This window comes from Leuresthes tenuis, unplaced genomic scaffold (genome assembly GCF_036924035.1).
Source record: "Leuresthes tenuis unplaced genomic scaffold, fLeuTen1.0.hap1 SCAF_6, whole genome shotgun sequence".
Taxonomy (NCBI): domain Eukaryota; kingdom Metazoa; phylum Chordata; class Actinopteri; order Atheriniformes; family Atherinopsidae; genus Leuresthes; species Leuresthes tenuis.
This window is the reverse complement of record NW_027325360.1, coordinates 4,027,669-4,054,130: the sequence shown is the minus strand read 5'-3', so window position 1 is coordinate 4,054,130 and position 26,462 is coordinate 4,027,669. Positions and strand designations below refer to the sequence as shown.

The 26,462-nt window shown below is 40.2% G+C and overlaps 1 protein-coding gene across 3 annotated transcripts; it reads left to right on the top strand.

The window, feature by feature from the left end:
• The first annotated feature begins 662 nt into the window (after positions 1 to 662).
• Positions 663 to 26,462, top strand: gramd2b (GRAM domain-containing protein 2B). 3 transcript variants are annotated; one of them, XR_011916379.1, is made up of 15 exons: positions 6,208 to 6,336; positions 7,480 to 7,599; positions 10,287 to 10,374; positions 13,359 to 13,428; positions 13,684 to 13,787; positions 16,355 to 16,450; positions 16,566 to 16,637; positions 18,270 to 18,359; positions 18,781 to 18,883; positions 19,322 to 19,459; positions 20,949 to 21,024; positions 21,228 to 21,329; positions 22,156 to 22,240; positions 23,132 to 25,119; positions 25,695 to 26,462. XR_011916379.1 is itself a non-coding variant. In XM_072387257.1 (14 exons), exons 1-14 carry the CDS (start codon positions 787 to 789, stop codon positions 23,171 to 23,173), a joined length of 1,233 nt encoding a protein of 410 aa, XP_072243358.1. In that variant the 5' UTR covers positions 663 to 786; the 3' UTR covers positions 23,174 to 26,462. The 3 variants fall into 3 exon arrangements, 2 of the variants coding, with proteins under 2 accessions (XP_072243358.1, XP_072243357.1); XM_072387257.1 differs by lacking the exon at positions 6,208 to 6,336 and adding an exon at positions 663 to 833 and having other exon boundaries at positions 23,132 to 26,462; XM_072387256.1 differs by having other exon boundaries at positions 23,132 to 26,462.

Here is a 26,462-nt window from a genome sequence, read left to right as displayed (position 1 = left end):
TCCTGTATTAAAATGTATTAAATGTAACTGGACACATTTACCTCATTTAACACGTGCAGATCTGTGAATATAAAGACAAGCCCTGCTGCTCTCTGCACTGGATCGCCTGGCTGCTGCTTACACTTCACATGACAACTTTGGACTTTATTTGATTGGATTTATTTAACTGAATCCAAGACTTCAGCTGCTCAACAGTCCGTGTCTGACAGGCCCAAAGAGGTGGATGATGTTTTTAAACCAAATCCTGACATCACCGGTCAGCAAATAATCTGCTTATTGTGTCATCAAACTCATCAGTAAATTAAGGAAAACCTTTTCCTTTGAACCCGTCTTATAAAGGATCAAATTAAATAACAAATGACAGATTTCAGTTTTTAATAAAGCGTGAATCAGATTTCCTTTAAATAAGCAGCTGCCTTCAGCATATATGGAAAACTGTTTGAGAGTTCCTTTAAATAGATATACACATTTGATTTGTGGTGAAGCTGCAGGCAGGAGTTCGTCAATCGCTAACCAGAGATAAGAGATTTGGGGCAGCGAGGATAATAGCACAGAAGGTCAGCAGAATATTTGCCCACGTGCTTCTCAGACCAAACAGAACCACTGGACAGAGCGACAGACTGTAGGCTGAATGTGTTTTCGGGGCCAAGGAGGTGTGTCGTCTACTCCAGGATGAGAACATCTGAGCTAAACCACTGCAGATTTTATCATGCAACGGCAGTCAGGCCTGCCACTGACCTGCTGCTCTGATGGAGATCTGCTCTCTGTAATCTGAGAGAAGAGGCAATGACGTCCACTCCTGCCTGTGGTCCGGCCAACACAGGATGTCACCGGTAAGAGAAATTAAAATACTTTTTGGAAAGATGTCGGGATGCAGGTGCTTAAAGTGTGTTGGTGGCGTCATGTTCATGCATTTACAGCCTTAAAATCCACAGAGTGTTGGATCATGGGATGCTTTCAACCTCAACTCTTTCATTTCCCGACGGTCTTTCGTTCTCATTTCCACCTAAAAAGAACTGCTGAACAGAAATTATCTGTGAACTGTGTGAATGAACTGTGTGAATGAACTGTGAAGCCCAATGAAATTAGCTTGGGCTCTATGGATGAGACACTCGGGACGTTTCAAAATACACTCAATGACTGTGTCCCTGTCACCAGGCCAGAGAGAGATCTGTGACATTTTCACTTAAACTGAAAATGGAGACGCATGTAACCAGTGCTGCAGGATTAAATCACCCGATAAATAGAATTTTAATTAGCATTAGAGAAAAAATTATATGATTAAAATGAACTTAGTAACAGTTTGAGGGTGACATGAATCATATGAGCGTTTGTGTTTTTTATGGAGGAAGATTTGAGGGAGGAATTCTTCGATTACATGCTTTTAACCATCAGATGCCTCCAACTATGGGACACAAGTTCAACACCCTGACGTAACAACTGTGTCTCTTTTCTGGGTTATATTCAGTCAGAAACACGGCAACACTTCAGTAAAACACTGTTGTCCTGGTTGGGTTTAGGCCATAACATTAGTTGGTTAGAGATAGAAAAATATGGAGGAGTATTAGGGTCACTTTGGGGAAGAAAATGAGAGGAATAATCTTTTCTTTTCATTCCCACTTCAAGAATAAAGTCGAAATGTTGAGAATAAAGCTGCAATACTTTGAGATTAAAGTAGAATAATTAAGATTAAATCAAACTGGCATTAGTGCACAGGCATAAAGTCTTCAGTAAGAAGGAAATTGTCTCTCTTTTAGCACATAAACACAGTGTGATAATAAGTACTTTGAAGAGTCTGGGCCAGAAATTGCATCTGTTCAGAATGAGAAACCACACAGACTTGGAGGATGTTAGGTTCAGGTTCTCTTTGGTAACACATCTGTCCAAAATCCACCCATCAAAGGGGAGAGGACTGATGCAGAGTAAGACGTCCAGCGGAAATTTGCCATGAGATTCTCAATGAGCAGGCGTCGCGGCTGTAACCTGCTTGAATAGGAGAAGCTCCTATAGAGCACGAGCCAAAGAGATTCGTATCATCCTGGTTCACTTCACGAGCCGATCGGTGGTTTCCTGCTGGTGCTGCTCGCTTATTCAAAGCTGACCACAGAGTTTATTTTCTGATGAAGCCACACAAATAAAACCCACTTTCTGCTCTGTGGAGGTGGGAGTTGAGAGTTTCTGCCTTGTTTCTCTGTTTGGGTGTAATTCTATCTGGTGTACGGACGATGCTCCTCAGTGTTAAATATAAGGAACAGGATTTTTCCCTGGATGACTCAACTTATCTTCAGCAATATATATTATATATAATATTAGCAATTATCCAGTCCAGTTTTCTGGAAAAAGTGCATGGAATTACTGTGACATTATGCATCCACTCCATACATGACAGTGTGGTGTCTCTCTGAAATCCACCACAAAAGTTAAATATATTAAGTTTATCTAGAGAGCACATTTAAAGTTTACCAAAGTGCTGTACAACAACAATAAAATCCAACAAAACTAGCTTAAACTAATACTAACTAACACCAAAACTAGAATGCAATCATCTAAAAAGATGTCACACTGGAGTCAAATGCCAAGGAGAAGGTCTTCTGCAGTGATTAACGACTGAGTTGTACAGATGTGGAGAAGTAAACTGTTCCATCGATTAGAAGCAGCCACATTGATCAAATCGCTGTTTTAATCTAGTGTTTGGGTCGTCTAAGAGCATCTGGTTGGCATCTCAAGATGGTGCCGGTCTGTTTAAAACCTTAAAAGTGAGCAATAAAATCTAAAAAAAAAAAACAATCTGAGGCAACGAGGGGAAGACAAGACCAGAGTTATGTGATCAGGCTTTTTAATACCAGCTAACAGACGAGCTGCGGTCGGCCCACAGAAGACTGATCGATGCCGAAATGCAAAGAGTTACAGCAGCCCGAGCCCCAGTAACTCTCAACTGATAAAAACTAGCCGTAGTGACTGCACAAATCCGATTGTTTATTTTAAAAGACCTGACAAAAATCATGTCTAGAGTTCTTACCGCATCACTGAAAGGGTTGAGGGGAGTTTTGCACATTTATCTGAGATTACAGGGATTCCTGTAACACACGTATGTGGAAATGAGGGGCGATGGTGTCCTGTCAGGAGTTTTCTAACTGTCTTTAAGGCAAAGATACTCTTTGGGCTTCAGTTTTTTCCCCATAGCAGCATGACTCCCAGGGAAAAATGGCCAGCGAAGCCGATCACCTCATTCACCCAAAAGAAAAGTCTTCATTTAGCATTTCATTTTCTACAAAAAGTTCCAGAGACTTTTGATGGAGATGTGGTTTAAGTGTAAAATGCATCAGCAGTCAACATGTCATGTTTTTCCCTGAAAAAGTTGAGCTGCAGTTCACACAGTTTATGTTTGCGTTTCAAAGGGCGTCTGCTGTGTTTACACGCGCAACATGGCATCGAGTCGTTCTGCAGCCGAGATGGTCTCCGCAGCATGTGACACATGTTTCACTCTTCTTCATGTGTCCGGAGCAGTAGGAATTAAACTGTCCAGGGGTATTTATTAATAATAATAATAACACATTTTATGTAAAAGCGCTTTTTCAGATACTCAAAGACACTTTGCATAAAAAGAACATCAAATCCATATAAAATATTACACTAAAAACACATTAGACTGAGCTAAAAAGGTGTGTTTTGTCAGAGATTTGAAGGTGGGCAAGTCAGTAGAGCCACGGATGTGTTTGGGGGGAGAGTTCCAGAGGGAGGGGGCAGCTCTGTCGCTCCAGGTTCGGTGCTTGGTTCTGAATGGTGGAATAAGGAGGCAAGCATCCGATGAACGGAGGCTGCGGGGTGGATTGTGGCGATGGAGCAAGTCAGTGAGGTCGGGGCCTGGTTATGGAGGGCTTTGTGTGAGGAGGAGGATTTTGAACTGAATACGCTGTGGAACTGGAGCCAGCGGAGGTTCTGGAGGATGTGATCACGGGTGTGGGTGACGAGCAGCTGAGTTTTGGATGCACTGTAGTTTATTTAAAGTTTTGGATGTACTGTAGTTTATTTAAAGTTTTGGATGTACTGTAGTTTATTTAAAGTTTTGGATGCACTGTAGTTTATTTAAAGTTTTGGATGTACTGTAGTTTATTTAAAGTTTTGGATGTAGTGTAGTTTATTTAAAGTTTTGGATGTACTGTAGTTTATTTAAAGTTTTGGATGTACTGTAGTTTAACGAAAGTTTTGGATGTACTGTAGTTTATTTAAAGTTTTGGATGTACTGTAGTTTATTTAAAGTTTTGGATGTACTGTAGTTTATTTAAAGTTTTGGATGTACTGTAGTTTATTTAAAGTTTTGGATGTACTGTAGTTTATTTAAAGTTTTGGATGTACTGTAGTTTATTTAAAGTTTTGGATGGTGTTCCGTAGAGGATGCCGTTGCAGTAGTAAAGTCTGGAAGTGATGAAGGCGATTTACAAAGTAAATGTAAAGTAAAAACAAAATAACTTATTTTTTTCATTAACAACTTTTTTGGAGCTCAGATTAAATTGTCTACAAATTAAGAAATCAAACCATTCAAACTATTCATTGTAAAATAATGTGGGAAATGAGGGGAAACCGCAGTAAGAAGAAAGACAGAGTTTAGCCCTGTTAGTATTTTAAAGAGCACCGAGTTGTATCTGCTGAAGGGGCTGAAGTCAGTCAGAAAACAGATATTTCAGAGATCTGACAGTCAGTGACAAACACACACCTGTAAGGTTTTGTCTGGTCGTCAGTTATTCATTGGACACTTTGTCCATTATATTTATATGATATGAACGTTTTTGTAATGCAGAAATCACATGACTGCCACTACCCAGGTATCCCAAACAGTTTGACTCTGTAAAGGCCCAAATATGGTGGAGCAGAAGAAGAATCTCCCAAGTTACATGATGAAATGGTTTAAGCACACTGACCTGGAATCAGCTGGTTGTATTTGTGGGTTAAGACTGTGTAAACTGTACATTCGAGGTCAGGACCTCAGGAGAACATGTGATAACAGAGAGACCAGATAGCTGCTGCAAGAACATTGGGACACTGTATAAAATGTATATAAACCAATATTTTGAATGTTGAAAGTGAGACATTTTACTGTTTCATGAAAATTTTTAGTTCACTTTGAATTTGAAGGCAGCAACGCATCCCAAAAGAAATGGGTCAGGGGCAACAAAGGGCTGAAAAAATAAGCGAAAAGAAAGAGCTTTGGGAACATGTTGCAACCAATTAGGTTAATTAGCATCAGATCAGTAAGATTATTGGATTATTGGAACAGAGAGAGGCAGAGGATCCGCTATATGAAGATAATGTTTCTCAACATAAAATTGTGAAGCCATCAGAAGAATCTGGAGACATTCTTATCTACTCCAGAGACCTTCCTCTGCATTAAAAACAGACCTGGAAATCATTGCCTGGGCTCAGGAACACTTCCACAGAATCATCTGAGCACAGCTCAGAGTAACATCCACTGATGCAGGTTAAAGCTCCATCAGGCAGAGAAGAAGAAACATGTGAACAGGGTCCAGAAACACTGCCGTCATCTCTGGACCAAAGCTGGTCTGAGGCAAAGTGAAAAACTGTTCTGGGGTCAGATGGATCAGAATTTGAAATTCTATCAGGAAATCATGGTTGGCTCATAACCCACGTGGAATCTGCAAGTGCGCTGAAACCCAGGTGAACACCACTGATATCCCCCTGCTGTGGCAAACGTGCAGAAAACAGGCAAAACACTAAAGCTTGATGCATGACAAACCTACCAGAAATGGACAAGTTTAAATTAAAACTCGCTGAAAACCAAACACTTTAACAGTGTTAAGTGAGGAGAAGAAGAATGAAACACACGAACAGATCAGATCTGACCCCCTTTGGGAGCTCTGACAGTAAATGTTTTGTTCCAGTAATCTGAGGAATCTGAGTTGCACCATGTTGCCACTGACACTCAATATGTCTGCATGTTCAGGCTGACCACGTTTGGTGCAGAGACGATTCAGCTAATGAAGCTTTACTCTCTAAACAAAGCAGGGCAGAATGTCTCCGATCAAAGGTTTGAACGCACTCCCTCGATCACACGCACCTCCCTGACCTGCCGTCTGATTGGTGAAGATACATGAGACCAAGGGGCCCAGCGGACACTCCCACGGGCAGGTGAGGGAGCAGAGGATCGGGCTTCAGGGTCGGCTTACCTTTCAGTTCTCACGGCAGCACCGGGGACCTGCAGGCGTTTGGTCGGTAAAGTCCTCTGAGTGTAATGACAGAACAGTGCGTGAACCAGCCAGCGCCTCAGGAGGATGACGGGAAGTTCAACAGAGGAGCTGTAAAGCAAGAAGAAGATTATCAGTGAGTTTGGAATGCAAACAGAGTCAAAGGGACGAGTCCTGGAGTACAAAGCTGTGCACACTTTGAGTTGTTGTAGGAGCAGTAATAACAGTAGCGTTAAGAAATGGTGAGACATTTAATCACTGATGGTTGATATTTTCAGCTTAGAAGATTTTCAATGAGCTGATGTTGTGCCGAGGCTTCAGTTTGTGCTGTTGTTAGAGGATAAAACACATTTTTATTAATTTAATAATCATTAAATTCAGTCTTTCTGAATCTTTTAGCTCTGGAGACAAGGATGCAGATTTACTAAAGTCACAGTCTCTCCTCCTGTTGAAATAACAACAAACATGCTGGGAAAGTTGGTCTCTTTACTTCCACCATTCAACACAACAAATGTGCCAGAAAGTACATGGACTTTTAATCACTGATGGTTGATATTTTCAGTTTAGAAGATTTTCAATGAGCTGATGTTGTGTCGAGGCTTCAGTTTGTGCTGTTGTTAGAGGATAAAACACATTTTTATAATAATTTAATGATAATTTATCACTAGCATTGTCCTGAATGTGGAGTCTTTCTGAATCTTTTAGCTCTAGAGACAAGGATGCTGATTTCTTGTTGAAATAACAACAAACATGCTGGGAAAGTTGGTCTCTTTACTTCCACCATTCAACACAACAAATGTGCCAGAAAGTGGATGAAAACAAACATCTGGAATGACTGAAATATATGTTTTAATGAGGTGATATTCGCTTTTTTTTCCCATCGATAAGTGGTGCTCAAGCTGAGCTAAAGACCTCTGGCTACTTTGAAAAGAAAACCCTGAAGGATACTTAGCATGTAAGATGTAATCATCTGAAATATTCAGTCAGCTCTATTTTGATTGGCTGGAATTTCGGCCACAACTCCAACCGATGAAATCATCATCGTGAATTTTTTGTAAACGGGAGTCTGGCCTCTGAAGGGAAAGAAGATGAATTCAGAGAAAATGGAAACATTTGGTAAAAGAATTATAAAATGGGATTATAATGGATGAAATTACATCTCTTTTGTACATTTCGCGATCAGCTCTGCTGTCTGTACTTTTGCTTCTAAAGAGAAAGAAAGATATTTTGGGGGATTTCAGCAGGATCATTTTCTCCTTTTTCTTCTTCTCCTGTTTAGTTCTGATCCAGAAAATGTGACGGAGGAGCGTCAGCGATATGGGAGGATGGCAGTGGAGTCTCAGGCTGCTGATCAGGAGCATCAAGAGCTGTCAGGCAGGAAGAAGCCGGCGTTAGTCAGGTGAACAACAACAGCTTTTACTTCTTTCTTTCTGCTTATTTAAAAGAATTTAAATGGACTTTTTTGACCAAAAGACAAAGAGTGTTTTTGGGCTTTATGAAATTCTTATGAAGGTGGTTTTCTTTCTGCCTCTAACCAGTCGGCATAGTGGAAGATATTTATCTCGGTTCCCCTGATGGACTCTTTCAGGGCAACATGAGAGACATGGCTTTTTTTTTTTTAAACCTCTTCTATGTTCTTTACACAACTTAAACTGGACATTTCCTCAGAAAAAAGACCCCCTCCTCAGAGTCTGCGGCTGGTTTGGTGGGATTAAAATCATATGAGCGTCAGCCTTATCCCAACACAGTCGACCCAGGAAGTGGCATCAGTAGCAAAAACAAAACTTTACATGCAGAACAGCACTGAAAATAAGTGCTTTCAATTCCTAAACATAACCTTAAAGAAAAAAGGGGTTAAAAACACACTGCTTACCTGGCCTGTCTCACCAGGTGTGCCCTATCCCTCCTCTTCCACTGGGGGTGGGTGGACGATCTGCTGGAACTATATCCTCCTTTACTGACATTATTGGGTGTTTTGTGGTGGTGGGAAAAGAGGAAAAGAAAGTGGTGGCCATGTTTATTTGCCATTTCTAGTACATATATATAGTATATGGGTGTATTTCTCCCTCTTTTGACCTTGATAGGCAACGTAAAGCAAAGACAAACTAACACAAGCACACGGTTAAATGTACTGGAAACATACCAGATCAGTATTACACAACACAACTGAAACATTCTGTCATTTAGCACCTTATCTTCTATTGTCTCATTATCACATCCCTGTTAAGTCTTGTCTGCAGTTACAGTATAAACACTGGGAGAAAGATACTCAACCCAAATTATATATATGATACCATAGGTTGAGGAAACATTAGGACTCGAGCTGCACGGACTCTGGTTTGTTCAAACCAGATAACGTGTTATCTTATCATGACGCAATAACGTTCCCAGGAGCTTGGTTGAGGTCACATGACTATGGAGGAAAGTTCACGAGTCAGCACTCCCTGATCGTCTTTTGTCTTTAAAGCAGGGATGTCCAAACTCTGGTCCCCGTGGGCCGCTGTCCTGCAGGTTTTAGGTGTTTCCCTGCTCCAACACACCTGATTCAGATCGATGCCTCATTAGCAGGCTTGTGCAGAATTTAACAATCTTTTGAAGAGATCCATTTAATCTGAATCAGTTGAAGCAGGGAATCGTCTAAAACCTGAATAATCTGATATCAAACCAAGGGAACAGTTGTGCACAGTAGGATGCAGTACACCTGAAACTCCAGCTTCACTTTCTGGAAACTTCACATTGGCAAGAGTTTTTAAAAATATACATTTTCTGGGTCCAAAAACCGTGTTTGCATCAGACGAAAGGTACAAGCTGCTTGTGAAAATATTGGTGTATATATGGTTACGGTGTTGGTGCAACTAGTTTAATAAATACATCTGACTCATGTAAATCTGAAGTTTTCTATGCAGGAGTTTACACGATTAATGCCACTAATATGCTTCAATACTGCAGAATCTGAGGTATTTCTGAATTCTCAGATTTTCTGGGAATTTTCAGGTTTTTTAATGGAAATATTAGAGATTTTCACCATGATCTCAACTGGACAAATTCTGTGTAATAGATACATTGGTTCACTGCACAAAACGCTACACAATCACAGCAAAGGCTCAAAAATGGTTCAACAACTAAATCTTCCTGACTTGTTTCCTTCTCTGAATGCAGAGACCCGCCTTATGTCTCAGGACATGATGGATCAATGTTCAGCGTCTTCTTACATTAAGATGTTGATATTTGGCATCTTGTTGATGAGGATGTTCAACCCTGTAGATTTTGTCCATAAATGATGGTAAAAATCAATGCTGACGGCCATAACAGAGCTCTAAAGTTATAAAACCCTACTTTGTTCTCTCCCTGCACATCCAAAAGTAAGACTTAGGGTACCCTTTGTGTTCATAACAGGCTCCCGACCAGGTGTCAGTGACCTGGTTGCTTCTCATCGATATTGCTCTTGTAGAGTGGATATTATCACATGAACCATCACACAAGACTTCTGGACCCACTCCTCTGTGTAAAAACATCTTTGGATCAGCATCTCACATCACAATATGTAACAGACGCTCACAGATTATACAGTGACTTTGTTTTCCTGAGTTAGTTCCCTTTCTTAAGATGCAGCTTAAGTCACTGCATTGATGCTCAGTGTCTTGCTACCTTGACACAGCACTTCTGCGTTGGGTGATAACTTCCAGGACTTCTTTGCAAAAGATCTTCACAATCCTTTCCTTTTACTGCTCTCTTCTCACTTAAGACTCCTCTGTTCCCTACTTGGCTTTGATTTGTGAAGGTTTGAAGCTGAAAATACATGGTTTGGGATTAAAATTGTTACTATTTATGGTTTGCATCTCGTCGTGCCACCTGGATGCTGTCCTCCATAAAACAACATGCTCGGGTGCTCTAATGATTTTGAACCGTAGATTGTGACACTATTTTGTCTTGAAGATGTAAACAAAAGTAATTGCTGCACATTTTCTAGGGAGACTGGACTGTAAAAACCAAGGATCACATATAGATGTCACATGTGGAGGATTATAACTGCCCCATAAATTCTCTAATAAGTAAAATTTTCTCTGTACTGTCTTTTGTCTGCAGGTCAAAGACTTTTGACAACTCACTGCTGACTCAGATCCAGACAGATTTAGACTCCAAGATAGAGAGAAAGAAGTCTCACTACAGCCAGGTGAGCTTTCATTAACTCTGATACAGGTTTTATTGCACCAATAAACATTACCTCAGCTGAGCCATTCTCTTGTTTTCCATCTGAGTGTCAGAGCTGATATAATTTCTGCTGACTAGGCAACGTTATCGCAGCATCTTATCGAATCATTTGGAGGTCTTCGTATGCTGTTTAACAGCAAAGTCGTGTTCAACTGGCAGATGAACCCTCGTCAACATATGACCAACAGGAGAGTTCACAGGGACCTAATGATAGTAATGAATTAAGAACTTAACACTGAGTAAAATAGGATGCATTTCTGTAATAATGTCACTTTAGATGATGCCCATAGATCATTTAGACATTTATACAAAAGTCTTCATTTCCATTTTTCAAAAAGATCTTTTAGTAACTGTATGCTTTTAGTGGTCTTAAACCCTTAAAGGGATCACATCCTTTTGGGGGTTTTGCTGTTAATATGCATGTAAAACATCTGCTTAGGTGCAAAGCCCAAACTCCAAAGCAAAGAGAGTTATTCTCCATCACAGAAGACATCGCGTCTGAACTGTCTGAAAAGTTCATTTGTAGTCCAGGCTCTTTTTGTGAAAGACATTTGCATGCAGCATGCCTGGATGTGAGCTTAACGCACTTCAAACAAAGACTGAGCCGCTGCCTGACGCTCCACCTTTAGCTGAGCAATCAGGGCGAACTTTGCCTATTAAGAGGGTAGCCTTACAAAGACAGGAGCCAATGAATAGATAAATGGTACATTTTTAAATGGTAAAGCATGCAAACATTGTGATGGTAAATTTTATGCCTCAGGACTGACAGACTCTCCAATCCACATTGACCATTTGTATCACCCAGACACGCTAATTGTTTTAAATCATTTACTTCTTAATTAACACTCAAGATAATTGTTTTAACCTCCTGTTTCTTAATTATCATCAAGACTGCATCCTACCCCCCCCTGGAGGTGTGGTTGCACACCTAAAGAACAAAGCCCCCCCTCCTCAGGTATAAATGCTCTGGATTCCTTTTGTCTGTATCTTTTCATACCGCTGAATGGTGTGGACTGATCTTTTAACCTTGCAACGAAGAATAAAAAGTTAGCCGGCCGGCAGAAAAAGTAAGTTTCTCTATTTCATTGCTCATCAGAAGTATTAGGAAGGAAGCGATTGAAAACTTCCATAACAACATGTCGTAATTCTCTGCTTGGAGCCGGTGACGAGACAGGAGCAACTAGTCAGATCGGGAGTTTTTTTATTAGAAAAACACAAAGGAAAACATAGAGTCTGTGGTTAATGAATGAATATGACGTGTATGTGCATGTGTTGTCAGGTATTCCTGTCTCACCAGCAGTGTGTGATACGTACAAGTCCCCAAAACTTACCACAGCCAACAGTTACGAATAATGAAATGCAACGTATCCTCAGCCTGTTGTGTCTGCAGCCTCCAGGTGACACGACAGGAACCCCAAACTGTGAAGAGTAAAGTATGTAAGCCCTAATCATGAATGACGTTCTCTCCCCAGCCAGGTCATCTTAAACACTCCCCTAACCAACCCAAGTGAAGGAGAGGTAGTAAATGAAAGGACTGTGGGAAACTTTAGGGTTTCTCATACAGAAGTCCTTGGAGTAACGCCTCAATCTGCCCTCAAACCCCTTCCAACACTGTCAAACATGGCAGTTATATTACAATATATAATATAATATATAACACAGAGAAACATCACACTTGGATGACAGAAGATAAATAGCCAGACGGTGAAAATCCACGTTGTCGTGCTGCATTTAGAAAGGTGTATGCATGCTGTGTGATTTTATGAAGCTTTTTGTAAAACTCAAATGTTGGAGCTCTTAGACGTTCGTCTGGATCAAAGAAACAAAGAAATCTGAGAGATCTGAGAGAGAAAAAACCCAAGCTGACTTAATACGATGAGAATGAGGAACATTTTAGTCTTTAGGTGAATGATAACTGCTGAAGTGGGACTTGGACACCAAATAACTCCTCCTCCTGAGTCCAAAATGTGTTCCCAACTTAGCGAAGCTTGCAGTTAAGTGGGAGGAATTTGGTGTTTGGAGGAATACATTCACCTAAAGATCTTTTTGTTTCAAGCACTCAGGTCAGCTGCTCCAGAGTCCAAACTAAACATGGAGAAGCAGCATTTAGCAACAAACTGATTAAACTGTCACCAAATGTAGACATTTTTAAATCCAGGTTAAAAACATTTCTTTTCTCATGTGTTTATGCATGAAATCTGCACGATATATTTTAACTTATCCAGGCTGTTGCTTATTTTAATTCATTGTAATTAATTTTGTTTAATTTATTTCTTTCTATCTATATTCTTTTACATGTTTTTAATGCTTTTTCTGCTCCCTGCTGCAATGCTTTTACTTTATTTAAAGCACTTTGAATTGTTTTCTACATGAAATGTGCTACACAAATAAATTTGACTGACTTTGACAGCAATAATCTTGACAAATTCTTCTCCCAGGAGTTAATAAAATAGGAGGAATCATTGACTATTCATTTGACTATTCACTGGAAATGTTTTTGTTTTAATGTTAACTATTTAGTTGGGTTTAAGCACCAATCAGAACCCAGCCACTGCCCTTCCTGCCTTTAACAGGACTGTTGTTGTACCACCTGATGAGGGACAGTCACTCTGGTAACTAAGTCAGCTGGTCTGACAGACGAATGTGGGATTAACATGGCTTCTGTTTATGCTTCATTAAACAGAGAGCAGGCTTGTTGCTCTCAGTGGTACCAATGAGAAATACTAACGCCTTGCAGGTTCTCCAGCATTCAAACTAATTTCATCCATTTCTGTGAGCCTGGTTTGAAACAGAAGCTCCGGTTTTACTGAATACTCTTGTCTGATAGCAAGCACCTGTGACTAATATTCAACCACCCAATCAGTATTTGTTTATGTCTTTGGAAATGCAAAACACATTTGAAATGATAGATTAGTGATGTGTTTTGATATGTGTGCTTTATTTCAGCTTTCCAAGAACAACAGCCAGTACCATAAAATATTTAAGGAGATCAGCAAGGAGGAACTGCTCAGGCAGAGTAAGTCTTTAATGATCACAACTATCCGTTCCACCTTAAATACTGTATGAAGGTGTAGATAATAGTTGGACTTACTGTTTGTTAACTGCCCGATGAAAGAAGTTTGGTGATGAGGAGCTCATTAAAACCTCATTAACTGTAATCTTGCTTTCTTTTCTTTAATATTACAACACAAATGTTATTATTTTATGCCTTAACCAATGAAGGCTTCTCAGGTTGCCCTCTGTAATCTGATGTCATTGACCCGTTCGGCAGGTTATCCCTGTGCTCTGCAGAAAGACATCCTCTATCAGGGACGGATGTTTGTCTCCAATCACTGGATCTGCTTCCACTCAAAGGTTTTTGGAAAAGATACCAAGGTAATGAAAGCCCCAAAACAGTTATTGGTACTACAAATTACTGTGTTAACGTCAATATAAATGCAATTTTGTGAATAAAAGGCGTCAACTTGCTGGAAAGACCTCTAAAAAAAAGACAGAGTTGTGTTGTTCTGCATAAAAATGGGTAAACATTTGATGAAAGACGTTGGCTTGAATTGTTTAACATTCATCTGGAGCAGCTTCACAGATGAAAACACTAAAGTGTCCAGTTCAGGGCAGGAACCAGCGGACGTAAAAGTCAGTAAATACATTGTTTAAAAGTTGACAACAAGGTTAAAGAATATAAATTCAGTTTCCAGGAAATGTTCTAAAATTTGGTAAAAACTTAGATTTGTATTTTGGTCATTTGTTTGAACCTTTATTTCACAGAAACATGCACAACGAAACCTTTTCCAGTGACTTCGCTTCAGTGTAAAGAAAATATAAACAAATCTAACGTTTTTATTTCATTTTGGTGGATTGAAATTGATTTTTAATGGACAGGGTAAACGACCTCAATCTTTTTGTAAGCTTAAACTTTAGGTAAACAGCAAGTTAATGAAAACAAAGAAGTGAAAACAATAAGCTTCGAGGTGGTCTCAAACTACTGTCCTCCATCTTCCCTGGAGACAGATGATGAAGATTTTGTCACATATTCATAAGCAAACACCCAGAGTGACTTTTTAAAGTTTTTTTGGGTACTAGTTGCCTTTATTTGAAAGTAGGTGGACAAGAAATGGGGCACAGAGAGTCGGGGAATCCATGGAAAAGGGCTGGGACTCAAACCTGGGGCTGACTATGATGAGGAACTATGGCCTCTGTACATGACCTGCCCAACCAGTTGAGCTTTACAGCACCCACACCCCAGAATGACAAGTTGGTAATTGGGGGGGGGGGCACATTATAGTGATAAATTAGTTCATAAAAATTTTATGTAAAGTGCATAGCTCAGTGGCTCAAACTGACTTCCGGTTCAAAGGACGGGCCACCAGTCCAATCAGCGAAGATTCATGTCAAATCACACTGTTCCTTTACAATCCATCCATCCATCCATCATCTGCCGCTTATCCGGGGGTCGGGTCGCGGGGGCAGCAGCTTGAGCAGAGAAAACGTCTCCGTCCCCGGCCACTTCCTCCAGCTCTTCCGGGGGGACCCCGAGGCGTTCCCAGGCCAGCAGAGAGACATAGTCTCTCCACCGTGTCCTGGGTCTTCCCCGGGGACTCCTCCCAGTGGGACGGGCCCTGAACACCTCACCAGGGAGGCGTCCAGGGGGCATCCTAACCAGATGCCACCTCATCTGACTCCTCTCAATGCGGAGGAGCAGCGGTTCTACTCCGAGCCCCTCCCGGATGACTGAGCTTCTCACCCTATCTCTAAGGGAGAGCCCAGACACCCTGCGGAGGAAACCCATTTCGGCCGCTTGTATTCGCGATCTCGTTCTTTCGGTCACTTCCCACAGCTCAGGACCATCGGTGAGGATGGGAACGTAGATTGACCAGTAAATAGAGAGCTTCGCCTTCTGGCTCAGCTCCTTCTTCACAGCGACGGGTCGGTGCAGAGCCTGAAACACTGCAGACGCTGCACCGATCCGCCGTCAATCTCCTGCTCCATTCGTCCCTCACTGTGAACAAGACCCCGAGATACTTTAACTCCTCCACTTGGGGAAGGATCTCATTCCCGACCCGGAGAGGGCATTCCACCCTTTTCCGGCTGAGAACCATAGTCTTGGATTTGGAGGCGCTGATTCTCATCCCAGCTGCTTCACACTCGGTCCTTTACAATCTTTCAGAAAATGATGTGTATTAAATCGTATTGAATCGAATCGTATAAAATCGTATCGCTGAATGCAGTTTATCGTATCGTATCGTGAGATTAGTGTATCGCTACAGCCCTACCAACCAGTTGAGCTTTACAGCACCCAAACCCCAGAATGACGAGTTGGTTTACCCCTTTAAGTCAAAGTTATGACATCATCACCTGAAAAACTGAATAAATTAAGAACCTGGATTTTATGGATGACATGTTTTGAAACAGTAAGTATGCTGTTGCCATCAACTCACTGGAGTCAAATTGTCTCCCCGGAGTTGCCTGCACCAGCCCATATCGGTTATTAAAACGGTTTCAGAGCTTTGCCAGGATAGATCACTCAGTGAAGAGTTCACCTGATAACCGTGCAATTTTAATTAATTTCTTCATTTGACAGTCAGTGTCAGTGACTCACTGGGAAAAAGCATCAAGTCTTATTTCCCTCAGGCCTGGGATGTTCATTTATAAAAATAGCTCATCAGACACGCTTAATTCACAGAACTCATCTCGATTTAATGGTGTATAAACATGCTAAATTTAGGGGTTACTTTGTTTGACACTGATTTCAGCCACATGTGTGAACATGTGCACACGACATGTGCCACTGAGTATCCATGGTAATGAATAAACATGAGTAGCTCCCTCAAGCTGTAGTCTTCACTGGGAAACTGGTCTGAATCACTTTTTAAAGCGTGCATCGCAGCGTGACCACTGTAAAGTATCAGGACTGACCCGTTCATCCTGGTGTTTGTCTGTCCCAGATCGCCATCCCAGTGATGTCCGTCACGAACATCAAGAAGACCAAGACTGCCATCCTGGTGCCAAACGCTTTGGTGATCGCCACCGCAAACGACAGGGTGAGAGCTGAAAGGCACTGAACCTCAAGATTATTTTATTCAGAAGTAAGTCATGTTGATCTGGGCACAGGTGAAGACGGATTCAGAGACGTTTGCTTCTGTTTTGTTGCTTCAGTACGTGTTTGTGTCCTTCCTGTCCAGAGACAACACCTACAAATCCCTGATGTCGGTCTGTTTTCATCTGGAGGTAACACACTCAGCCTTATCTGTCGTCTCTGGTCTCCGATCACGCAAACTGGGAGAATGTTAGACTTAAATTTTACAGGCAGAAATCTTTGAAATCTTTGTCTCATCAAACCTTGTACAAACACAGAAACGAAGCAAACGAACCTTGAGTTGTATTATGATGATGGAATAAAGACATTCTGCAACATTGGTTGACGATCGCTGGTATTTTTAGGTCCAGAAAACTGACATTTTTGTCTGTTTTACTAACTAATCATCTTTCACAGCTGGGATGGTCCTATTGGCTGACTAATTATTATAATATATGCCTATATTTTCCAAAATAACTTTGACTAATTCCCATTCTGATACAGATATAAGAGCTTCAAGCTTCTACTGTAAAGGAATTAACATGTGATGGTCCAAATTTACAAAGTTATTTGGAATAAAACAACTTCAGAATAAATTTCATCCCATGTTAACAATCTTGGATGTTTATTACCTGAAGTTAAGCACATTTGACCTTACCTGTAGATTTTTTTGGTCAGTGGCATCATTAGACAATACTCATGAGATCATTGTGCATCCCTACTTAATATAGATTATATCAACTTGAAGATTTTTAATTCCTGATTTCGCTGAAACTACAGAAGACGAGTAGCAAAAAGCACAAATTCCCTGCAAGCTTGCAGGTTTATGGCTAAAAATGTTATATATATATGAACTTATCAATATATATACTGCAGGGAGATGCATGTTGTTTTTAAAAAATGAGTGTAATAGATCCACTGGTCCACCACAGGATACCATTTCGGTGTCATGTTTTACCTCGCTGACATCACCAGGAAAAGGACAGCACTGCTTCCCTTTTTAACATTTATCTGTATGTTAACTGTCTTCTCCTTCGATTAAACAGAAAAAAAACAAGGTGCTACAGGGATCCATCCTCGGCCCATTGCTGTTCACAATAAAATGTTCAATGTCCCTCATTTATATGCCCCAGGCTCCAACCCTGACTCTCAGAAAATAAGTACACTACATTCCTGACCATCTGACTCTGCATATTGTGTCTAACATCAGAGTCAAACACATACAACAGAATTCAGCTTTTAGTCGAGGTTCAAATTCAACCAAAAATAGAAAAAAACAAGCATGGGTTCACCTGTCTTCCCCCAGCTTTAAAACCGTTGAGCAGCAGACTTCATGGCTCACCTTGATGATGGACATATTCTGCGTTGCCATAGCAACGCTGCCTTAGATCAATCCTGTATTGCGAATATAACTGCTGACAAACTGCTGATAATTCTTCTCTGTGTCACATGATGATGGTTTAACAAACACATCTGTTTGCTACTACAAGGTCAAGAGCTAAGAGGCTAACTTTGGTCATGTATGTGTTGTATATGTGGTTCAAATGCCACGTGAGTTATGGCGCGTTTTGTGAGGGCATCCCCCAAAGATCCAAAGATGAGGGTCATGTTTGGGCAGCTACACTGACTCAGAGTCAGTGCTGTCATTCATGACCAAACACAAGCCAGCAACTTAAACCCTAAAAGTTCTAAAGACTCTAATTTGAGTCAAAAGTGTGAAGGCAAGTGCACATTTTGAGGATAGAAAGCTCCAACCTGTGCTTGTGTATTAAATGTATGTGCAGGAGAAGAGTCCGTGCAGCAGCCCCATCCCCTCATCAGTCAAACACAGCTTCGGAGGACAGATGTCCCCGCTGTCGCCTCGCTTTCCTCTGGTGGGTCCAGCAACGCAAACAACATTGTTTTACTGTTTTATCCCTCTTTCCCAAAAGGCCATGGTGGGAATTATTACTTCTTAAGATGCTTTACAGGCCCTCCCATCCATAAAGTCTAGCTGATGGCAGTTTGATGGATAACTATGCAACGCCACTGCAGCACAGTTATCGTGTGTGTAGCTTTTCTGAGCCACAGAGATGAACAGTTCTCTGTTATTCTGTCTGCTGCAGAGGCTAATTGATGACTATAACTCCAATAAACCCCCATGCAGTCAAATGCAATCCAATCCACAATCTCAGCAATAAAGTTCTATTTTGCAAAGCCACTACTTTTTGCACCGAAAGGTGATGAGAATGATGACATTTCTGGTGGTTATTATCTCAATAAAAGCTGACTATTTGCACGTGTGACTTCCTGCAGAGTGACTTCAGTGACCTGGATGGAGCCATCAGACAGAGAGGACAGGACATAGAAGACAGCAGCAGCTCCGACTCTCAGGCTCCAGACTACAACAAGATAGCTGGTAACATCGTCCAACCAAAAAGCCAAAATGAAGATGTCACATCCTGCAAATAATCAAATTTTTACCAAAGAACGTGTCCCAAAGCTGCACAAACACACTTGATTTGCTTAAATTGTTCCTTTTTTGTCCAGTTTTCTTTATTTCCTCCCTAATAACACAAGCTGTGCCCAAGTGTACAACTTTGTAACTATATATATATACTTTTCTCTCTCTTATTTGTGACACTTATGCCCACACAAAGCATTTAGGATTTGTTTTATTGCAGCTCATTCCATCTTAAGAGATGGACAGCAATTTAACACTTGGAAACAATGCATTTCCGAACAAGGATGAAAAAGAAGTAGGAGAGGAGATGAGGAGATAACAGAACAAAACTCCTGCTCAAAGTCAGCTCAAGCTCCAGTTTCCCAGGGAAAATGAATCTAATTTCTTTGACAGAGTTCCCCGTTCCTCCCTTGCTGGATGTGCTGAAGCACACAGACAACGCATCGCCTCCCGAGCAGCAGCACAAAGTGAAGAAGCAGCATCTGAACCAGCAGAGCTCAGACAACAAGCAGGACAGCACACACTACACTGGTACGTGAAGTCTTTGGATGCACTGGTCTGGAAGTTTTACGGAGCAGATCTTTGAGGTTTTCACCAAAACTGTTTATCTCCTCATTTCAAATAAATCATAAAAAGTGATCTTAAAGCTTTGCTTTCCAGTTACAGTCCCTTTAATTCTTGATCCAATTGTCCAGATAACTAGACAAATACGATATAAAGTTCACACCGGTTTTCCAGTTGGAGCACATTGTGTCTGATTCACACATGGATAATTTGTTTAAGCAGGAATTTACAACCAGTATATCTTTTAGAAATAAGCCACTGAACAAATGGGAAATCTTATGTTGAAATGTTACCCAGGCAACCAAAAAAATGGCTTAGGGTTTGTATGAATGTGTTTGTTTAAAATTCATGATATTTTCCTAATCCAAACCAGGGATTTTGGTAGTTTTAGTGACCAAGTAAACATGGAAACTGGTTGTCTGGACCTTACAGAGTGATGCCTAAATCTAAAGAAGCGTGTCTGAAATAGTGAAGGACTAAAAACAACTGGTGAAAGAAGAGTATTTTCAATCTCCTTCTGTCCATAATGACCCAGATTTCTAGCTTGGTTTGTGGTTTTGACATGAAAATCGTTCTTTCTTGACTCCTAAGACAATAATGTCCGTTTAGTCCTTGTTTAATGAAGTAAGTTCTGTGTATTTGCTCTAGTTACTGAGGCTGGATTCTCACATACATCTTTCAAGCTTGAACTTAATCACTTTGAATGGGCTGATGCCTTGCATCACCGAATAGAATTCTAGGTTTGTTGCTTGACTTTATCGTCTGTAAAGTTAAAATAGTTTGTTTTCAAGAGGCAGTGGCAGCGGAGGCGCCGGCCAATCAAACTGCTTGACGATTGTGACATCAAACATTTACACATCCGTGTGAATCCTGCAGTTTTAATTCCCCCCATGGGCTCATATAACTATAACATACAGTGTTTGGTTGCTTTGTATAATCTGAAAAAAAACAGGAGCATGTAGATGTTGAATAGAGGAGTCCCCAGAGTAGAACCCTGTGGAACTCCACTTCATTAATGTCCACTTGGGTGTTTGATTGCCAAAATATGCTATATAGTTATAAAGTTAACAAACTAGCCAATATTCCACCAGTTTTATCTGTATCATTGCTGTTTTCAACTAGACGCTTAATAATCAGGAAGTAGATGTAGCTACTGTGACATCATCCATTGGATTGTTTGGCTGTTTTAACAAAAATTGCATATCTTTGAGGCCTAATTTCTCTTTGATTATGCAGTCATGGATTGGAACCGACACCTAGTGGTCATTGGGGGTTATTGCGGTCTTAAGCATTTCCTGATTGGCTTTGTATGTTTTTCATTCAATGTTTCTTAGTGATCACTTACTTTTTAACCAGTTTCACAGACATTTAAATCTTTCAATAAAATTGTACAGCCTTGAGACCAATCTTTGGTGAATCTATGTGACTCAAATTTACGTTTTCTTCCCGTTTCCAGGTTCAGAGGTGATGATCAATAGCAGGGTCCTGAAACCAATTTCTCTCAACACTCTGCTGATCGTCTACATGTTTCTGTGAGTCGTTGAATCAATCAATTCATCTGAAATTAAATGCTAAGTCTGTATATTCATGTCAATTAATTCATCAAAGGTATTAACTGACTGTTTATTGCTGTAGTCTTTGTCAGTTTTCACATTTTCCCCGTTAAGTTTTTACAGCATTTCATTAACGCAGCAATGCGACCTCCTTAAGATCTCAATCTTCTTGTTTTCATCAGAGTTTGCGTCCTGGTCCTGTCTTCCTGTTATCTGGCATTTAAGATCGTGTCTTTGGAGCAGAGGCTAACGACGCTCGGCTCCGTCACAGAGTTCACGCATGTGTAAGTAAACTATATCAGAAAGAAGCTTCAAATTTTCAAACCTCAGGCCCTCACGCCAAACATTTACGCATAGCATCCATGTGAAGCCTGCCTTTATGAGAGCTTGTGAGGGATTTTAATCTCCTAATTATGTGTTGTCCAAACAACTATGTTAACATATTTTTTGTTCATCGTTGTTGTCCACTCGGATTCAATTCAATTTATTTATACAGCGCCAGATTACAACAATTGTCATCTCAAGGTACTTAAGTAATATAGTCCAATTCAAGCCAATTGGAATTCAATTCATTGTAATCATAATCCAATTAATTCATATAGAGCCAATTCAAAAAATAACATCCTAGCTAAGGAAACCAACAGCTTGCACCGAAACTCGACTGGGTGAAAAATGATGAATTATGATTATTATTAAACATTTTAAACAAACTACCGTTATTCCACCTGATTTATTGGTTTCATTGTTGTGTTTTTAACTGACTGCATACAGGAAGTAGCTGTTGATACTGTGACGTCGTCCATTGGATTGTTTGACTGCTTTAACAAAAATACACGTCTTTAAGGACAAATATCTCTCTTTGAATGGAAGAATTGACAATTAAAAGATTAATTTGAAAGTTTATGTGCATATTTTAATAACTATTAATAATCTTAGTTTTATAACTATGAGAGATTACACGTCTATTTTCTGCTAAATGTTGAATGAAGCCCTTTTCATTTATGCCACAGTGCCTTATACAGAAGAACATCTGTTTTAGATTTTTTACTGTGGGTGTTTGCTGGAACATCTGGAAAGGATACCAACATGGTGTATTTTGCCTTTCCTTAGAAACGGATTTCTGTCTGGGAGTGCTGACATGAACACGGAGATCTTCTCTGAAGTGCTGACCATCAACCTGCTGAAGCTGGAGAGGGTTGGTCTCTCTGTGTGTCGCGTGGAAAATATAAAACTCTCATATTTGTTTGCAATGATCCCCATTAACACACTTTCACACCACATTTCTTTCCAATTCGTGTATTTTAAACGTAACTTCCAACTCAAAACATTTAGAGGATCAGCTGTAGATCTACTCATGAGAAATCATGGAGGTGACAGCTGCATGTTGTGTTATCTACACGAAAGCCTCTGAATATGCACAAAAATCTGAACAATTATTTCATCACTTGATGATGCTACTGCTGCTCTTCTGTGGCTCTGAGTTCTGCCCAGTCACCCATCTAACTTCATAAACAAAATACTCTTAATTAAAAGCTGGTTTTCTTGCACTACATGACCTTATTTGTATGTGGAAAATCTTTACAGAGAGCAAATTGTTACCCGACACTTTTGACATTAATTAAACATTTATTGTCAGCGATCTGCTCAGAGGAGTGTGGACATTATTATCTGTAAGAGGAGCTCGTTTCTCATCCATCAGTCTCCACAGTCTTTGTGTGTCTGAGCAACATTAACATTTCAGGTCGATTCTCTTTTCCTCACAAACAACCAGCAGCAGTTGGCAGTAACATTCATTATCTAGATTGTGTTGGAAAAAAAGAAAAGTACCATCTCATCAGCAGAAATACCAGGTCTGTCGGGTATTAAATCTGCATCCCACTGTTATTGGCTCATTACTGCTCATGGAAACCAAAGAAAACTGAAAAGGATACAGAAACAGCAGAGGCTGAACCCCTCTGGAAATCAACACATGGGGTTAATTAACAGCTACAAACTATCCCCTCTAACCAAATGAAACAGTTAGGATTGAATGTAACCAAGCATAATTAAAATTTCCATCAGTAAAACACATTGTCTTTTCTTTCAGGTGCAGAAAAACCTGCAGAGACTCCTGGAAGAAACTGCTTGAATGTACTGGAAAACAGTACATCAAGATGAAAGAGCCGTTGTAAATATACTGTAAATATTTGGTTTCTTATTGCAGATGTTACAAACTACCAACGCTGTCATTAAGTCTGCCCTACAAAGTTAAAAACCTAGTAAGTACTATAAGTATGTAGCTATACCTTAAAGCCCCCATAAAATCCAATTCCATTAATTGTTTTTATGTTGCTACTCTTAAAATGTGTCTTCTATACAATGACAGAGATATTTTTATAACTATCCTTAAAATACTTCAAATAATAAGATGACTTATAATTTTTTTGTTTAAATAAACACTCTCTATTCAAATTTCAATAGAGCTGATATGGTGTAGTGAACCGTGCCCGATGAGGCTCGTTTACATGACCAGTCAGACCAGAGTGGCCTTTTTGGGGGAGAATTCTCCTCCACAGCTTATGTTTTTACTGGAAATGTGCAAATTGCTTGTAATGTCATTGGATTTTTGAATGTATTGCTCTTAAAAAATACTTGATTGATCAGGGACAAAAACAAACTGAGAATGTGATGCTGTTATGCAGTCAAGTTGGCATAGCCATACAACATATTACACTCAGATGTGTTAAACGGTTGGTAAATAATGTTTTGTTTCTCATTTTAGGATCCTGAGTTTTTCTCCAACTAGAAAAATGAAGGAAATGCAAACAATTTAAAAAGAAAAAAAGAGTTAAAATTGGTCAGGTTTGCTGGCCTGTGTAATATTAAGAAAGTGTTGTTTTTTTTGTTTAACTCAATCTTAAGGTAAAAAAAAAAAGGTATGCAGAAAAGAGTGGGAATAGGCTACAAGCAATAATCCCCAAATATAACTTTAATCAATCTGTGCATAATAATTGAACATTAGGGTTAGATGTCCCAACGTCTGCAGATACAAGCTAAATCTGATCATAATGGCCAAAAAAACAAGCTAGTTAGCTAAAAGCTAACTAGCGTAGCTTAGTTGTCACATGCTAGCAAGTCATTAAATTCTGTTTTGACATCTTGCAAAGCTGCTTTAAAGTTGTTGTTCTTCATGTGGCTAGTTGCTGTTTGTCTTTGTAGGACAGAATTAAGATGATGATGCACACAAATTAAATCCTGATACGTGACTTTAATCACAGGGCTAAAACGTCGCCTTCTGGAGGAAACTTTAGCCTGATGCACCGTACCCAGCTGTGATGTCACTGTGAACCGACACATCCTGTAGATTTGTCTGTCCAGCAGTAACCTTTTTTTTTTTTGCCACTGTTCTGGAATAACTGTTTGAGATGCTTGTTAGAAATCAAACTTGATGGCGTTGCATGACTTTTTAAGGGTTTGACGCTCAAAATCCCTGATTTCTCTGCTACTTTTGCATTGGTTGCCTTTAAAGCACTAATGATGACTGTTTGTTGAACCCAAACAGCTTGTATGATCTGGTTTTCATTCACCTTCACCCCCTGCTGGTCTCCATCCCTGTCTTGGGACCAGGCCTCGTCTGTAACTATGACGAACAGCATGTAGAATTATCGGGCTTCATTTCTTTGAAGTTTGAGTTGGAAAATATAAATTTAGTATTGAAAACAGGTTCAATCGCATCAGAGATGGTTGAATGTTAAAGGAGACTTGATTTACACTCTAACGGATTGTTTTGAATAGGCTTTTTAAAAAAAAATAAATAAATTAGACTTTTTCGATAGAAACAGACTTTGTCTATTCCATTACTTTCCCGAGTGTTTTCCATTGAGCAAAAGGTTTCCCGGCCTTACAGAAAGTCTGGGTACTGCTCTCTACCTCAATAATCAGGATATATTAAATTCTTTCTTCACACTGTTTGGTTGCCTTAGGTCAGTAAACCAACAAGTTAGTTCCCAATATCTCCAAGATAAAACAGAAGGTCTAAGGCAGATGGCCACCCTTCCTGGTTCTGGTTCTGCCAGAGGTTTCTTCCTGAGTCTGGTTCTGCCAGAGGTTTCTTCCTGGTTCTCCCAGAGGTTTCTTCCTGAGTCTGGTTCTGCCAGAGGTTTCTTCCTGGTTCTGGTTCTGCCAGAGGTTTCTTCCTGAGTCTGGTTCTGCCAGAGGTTTCTTCCTGAGTCTGGTTCTGCCACAGGTTTCTTCCTGGTTCTGGTTCTGCCACAGGTTTCTTCCTGGTTCTGGTTCTGCCACAGGTTTCTTCCTGGTTCTGGTTCTGCCAGAGGTTTCTTCCTGAGTCTGGTTCTGCCAGAGGTTTCTTCCTGAGTCTGGTTCTGCCACAGGTTTCTTCCTGGTTCTGGTTCTGCCACAGGTTTCTTCCTGGTTCTGGTTCTGCCACAGGTTTATTCCTGAGTCTGGTTCTGCCAGAGGTTTCTTCCTGGTTCTGGTTCTGCCAGAGGTTTCTTCCTGAGTCTGGTTCTGCCACAGGTTTCTTCCTGGTTCTGGTTCTGCCACAGGTTTCTTCCTGGTTCTGGTTCTGCCACAGGTTTCTTCCTGAGTCTGGTTCTGCCAGAGGTTTCTTCCTGGTTCTGGTTCTGCCAGAGGTTTCTTCCTGTTAAAAGGGAGTCGTTCCTCTCCACAGTCCCTCAGGCTCAGGACGGGAGATTGGACTGAAGACAAGTTTCAGTGCAATCTGTTGGTTTCCTTAGCTAGGATATTATTTTTTCAATTGGCTCTATATGAATTAATTGGATTATGATTACAATGATTTTATAAATAAAATTGAATTGAATTTAATTGAATTGAATTTAATTAATACCAGGAACAAAAACTGTCTCAAACATCCCCCAAAGTTCATATTAGCTGGTAGGAGAGGTGGTGGTGGAGTAAGAGACAGGACAGTTCTGGACATCGCAGTTTTTCTCTAACAACTGGGAGTTCAGGTTAGGAAACATAAAATGCAGCCTTTAGTGATGTTGGCACGAAATGTTGGAAACTAATGCTAAAAACTGCTCAGAGCATCGCAGGCTGAGGCCTGATTAAAGGATGTAACACAAACAGCGACTGACAACACGACGTCCACGAGCTGCAAAACTGTGACAGAATTTATTAAAAACTACAGCAAAACAGGAATAGATAAAGAACATGTGTGAAAAGGCTTTTAAATCTCACTTGTCAGATGGCACTAATGTCACATTTAGTTACATGTATGAATGTGAACATCACAACACCAGTTCTGGTTCACTTACTTTCTGGTTAAACCAAAATAGTCTGTTACGGAGATGAGAATCCCTGAGATTCTGTGAATATGTTTTTAAAAAGATGCTGATTGGATTTTATTTTGAGGAATTAAATTGAATTTTGAAATAAAGTTTTATTTTGCTGTAAAA

Excerpts from the sequence above, each read along its gene's own strand:
- gramd2b (XM_072387256.1), top strand. The coding sequence starts at position 6,248 with ATGACAGAACAGTGCGTGAACCAGCCAGCGCCTCAGGAGGATGACGGG. Across the intron at positions 7,600-10,286 it reads AAGAAGCCGGCGTTAGTCAG|GTCAAAGACTTTTGACAACT; the intron begins GTGAACAACAAC and ends TTTTGTCTGCAG. Across the intron at positions 16,451-16,565 it reads TCGCCACCGCAAACGACAGG|TACGTGTTTGTGTCCTTCCT; the intron begins GTGAGAGCTGAA and ends TTGTTGCTTCAG.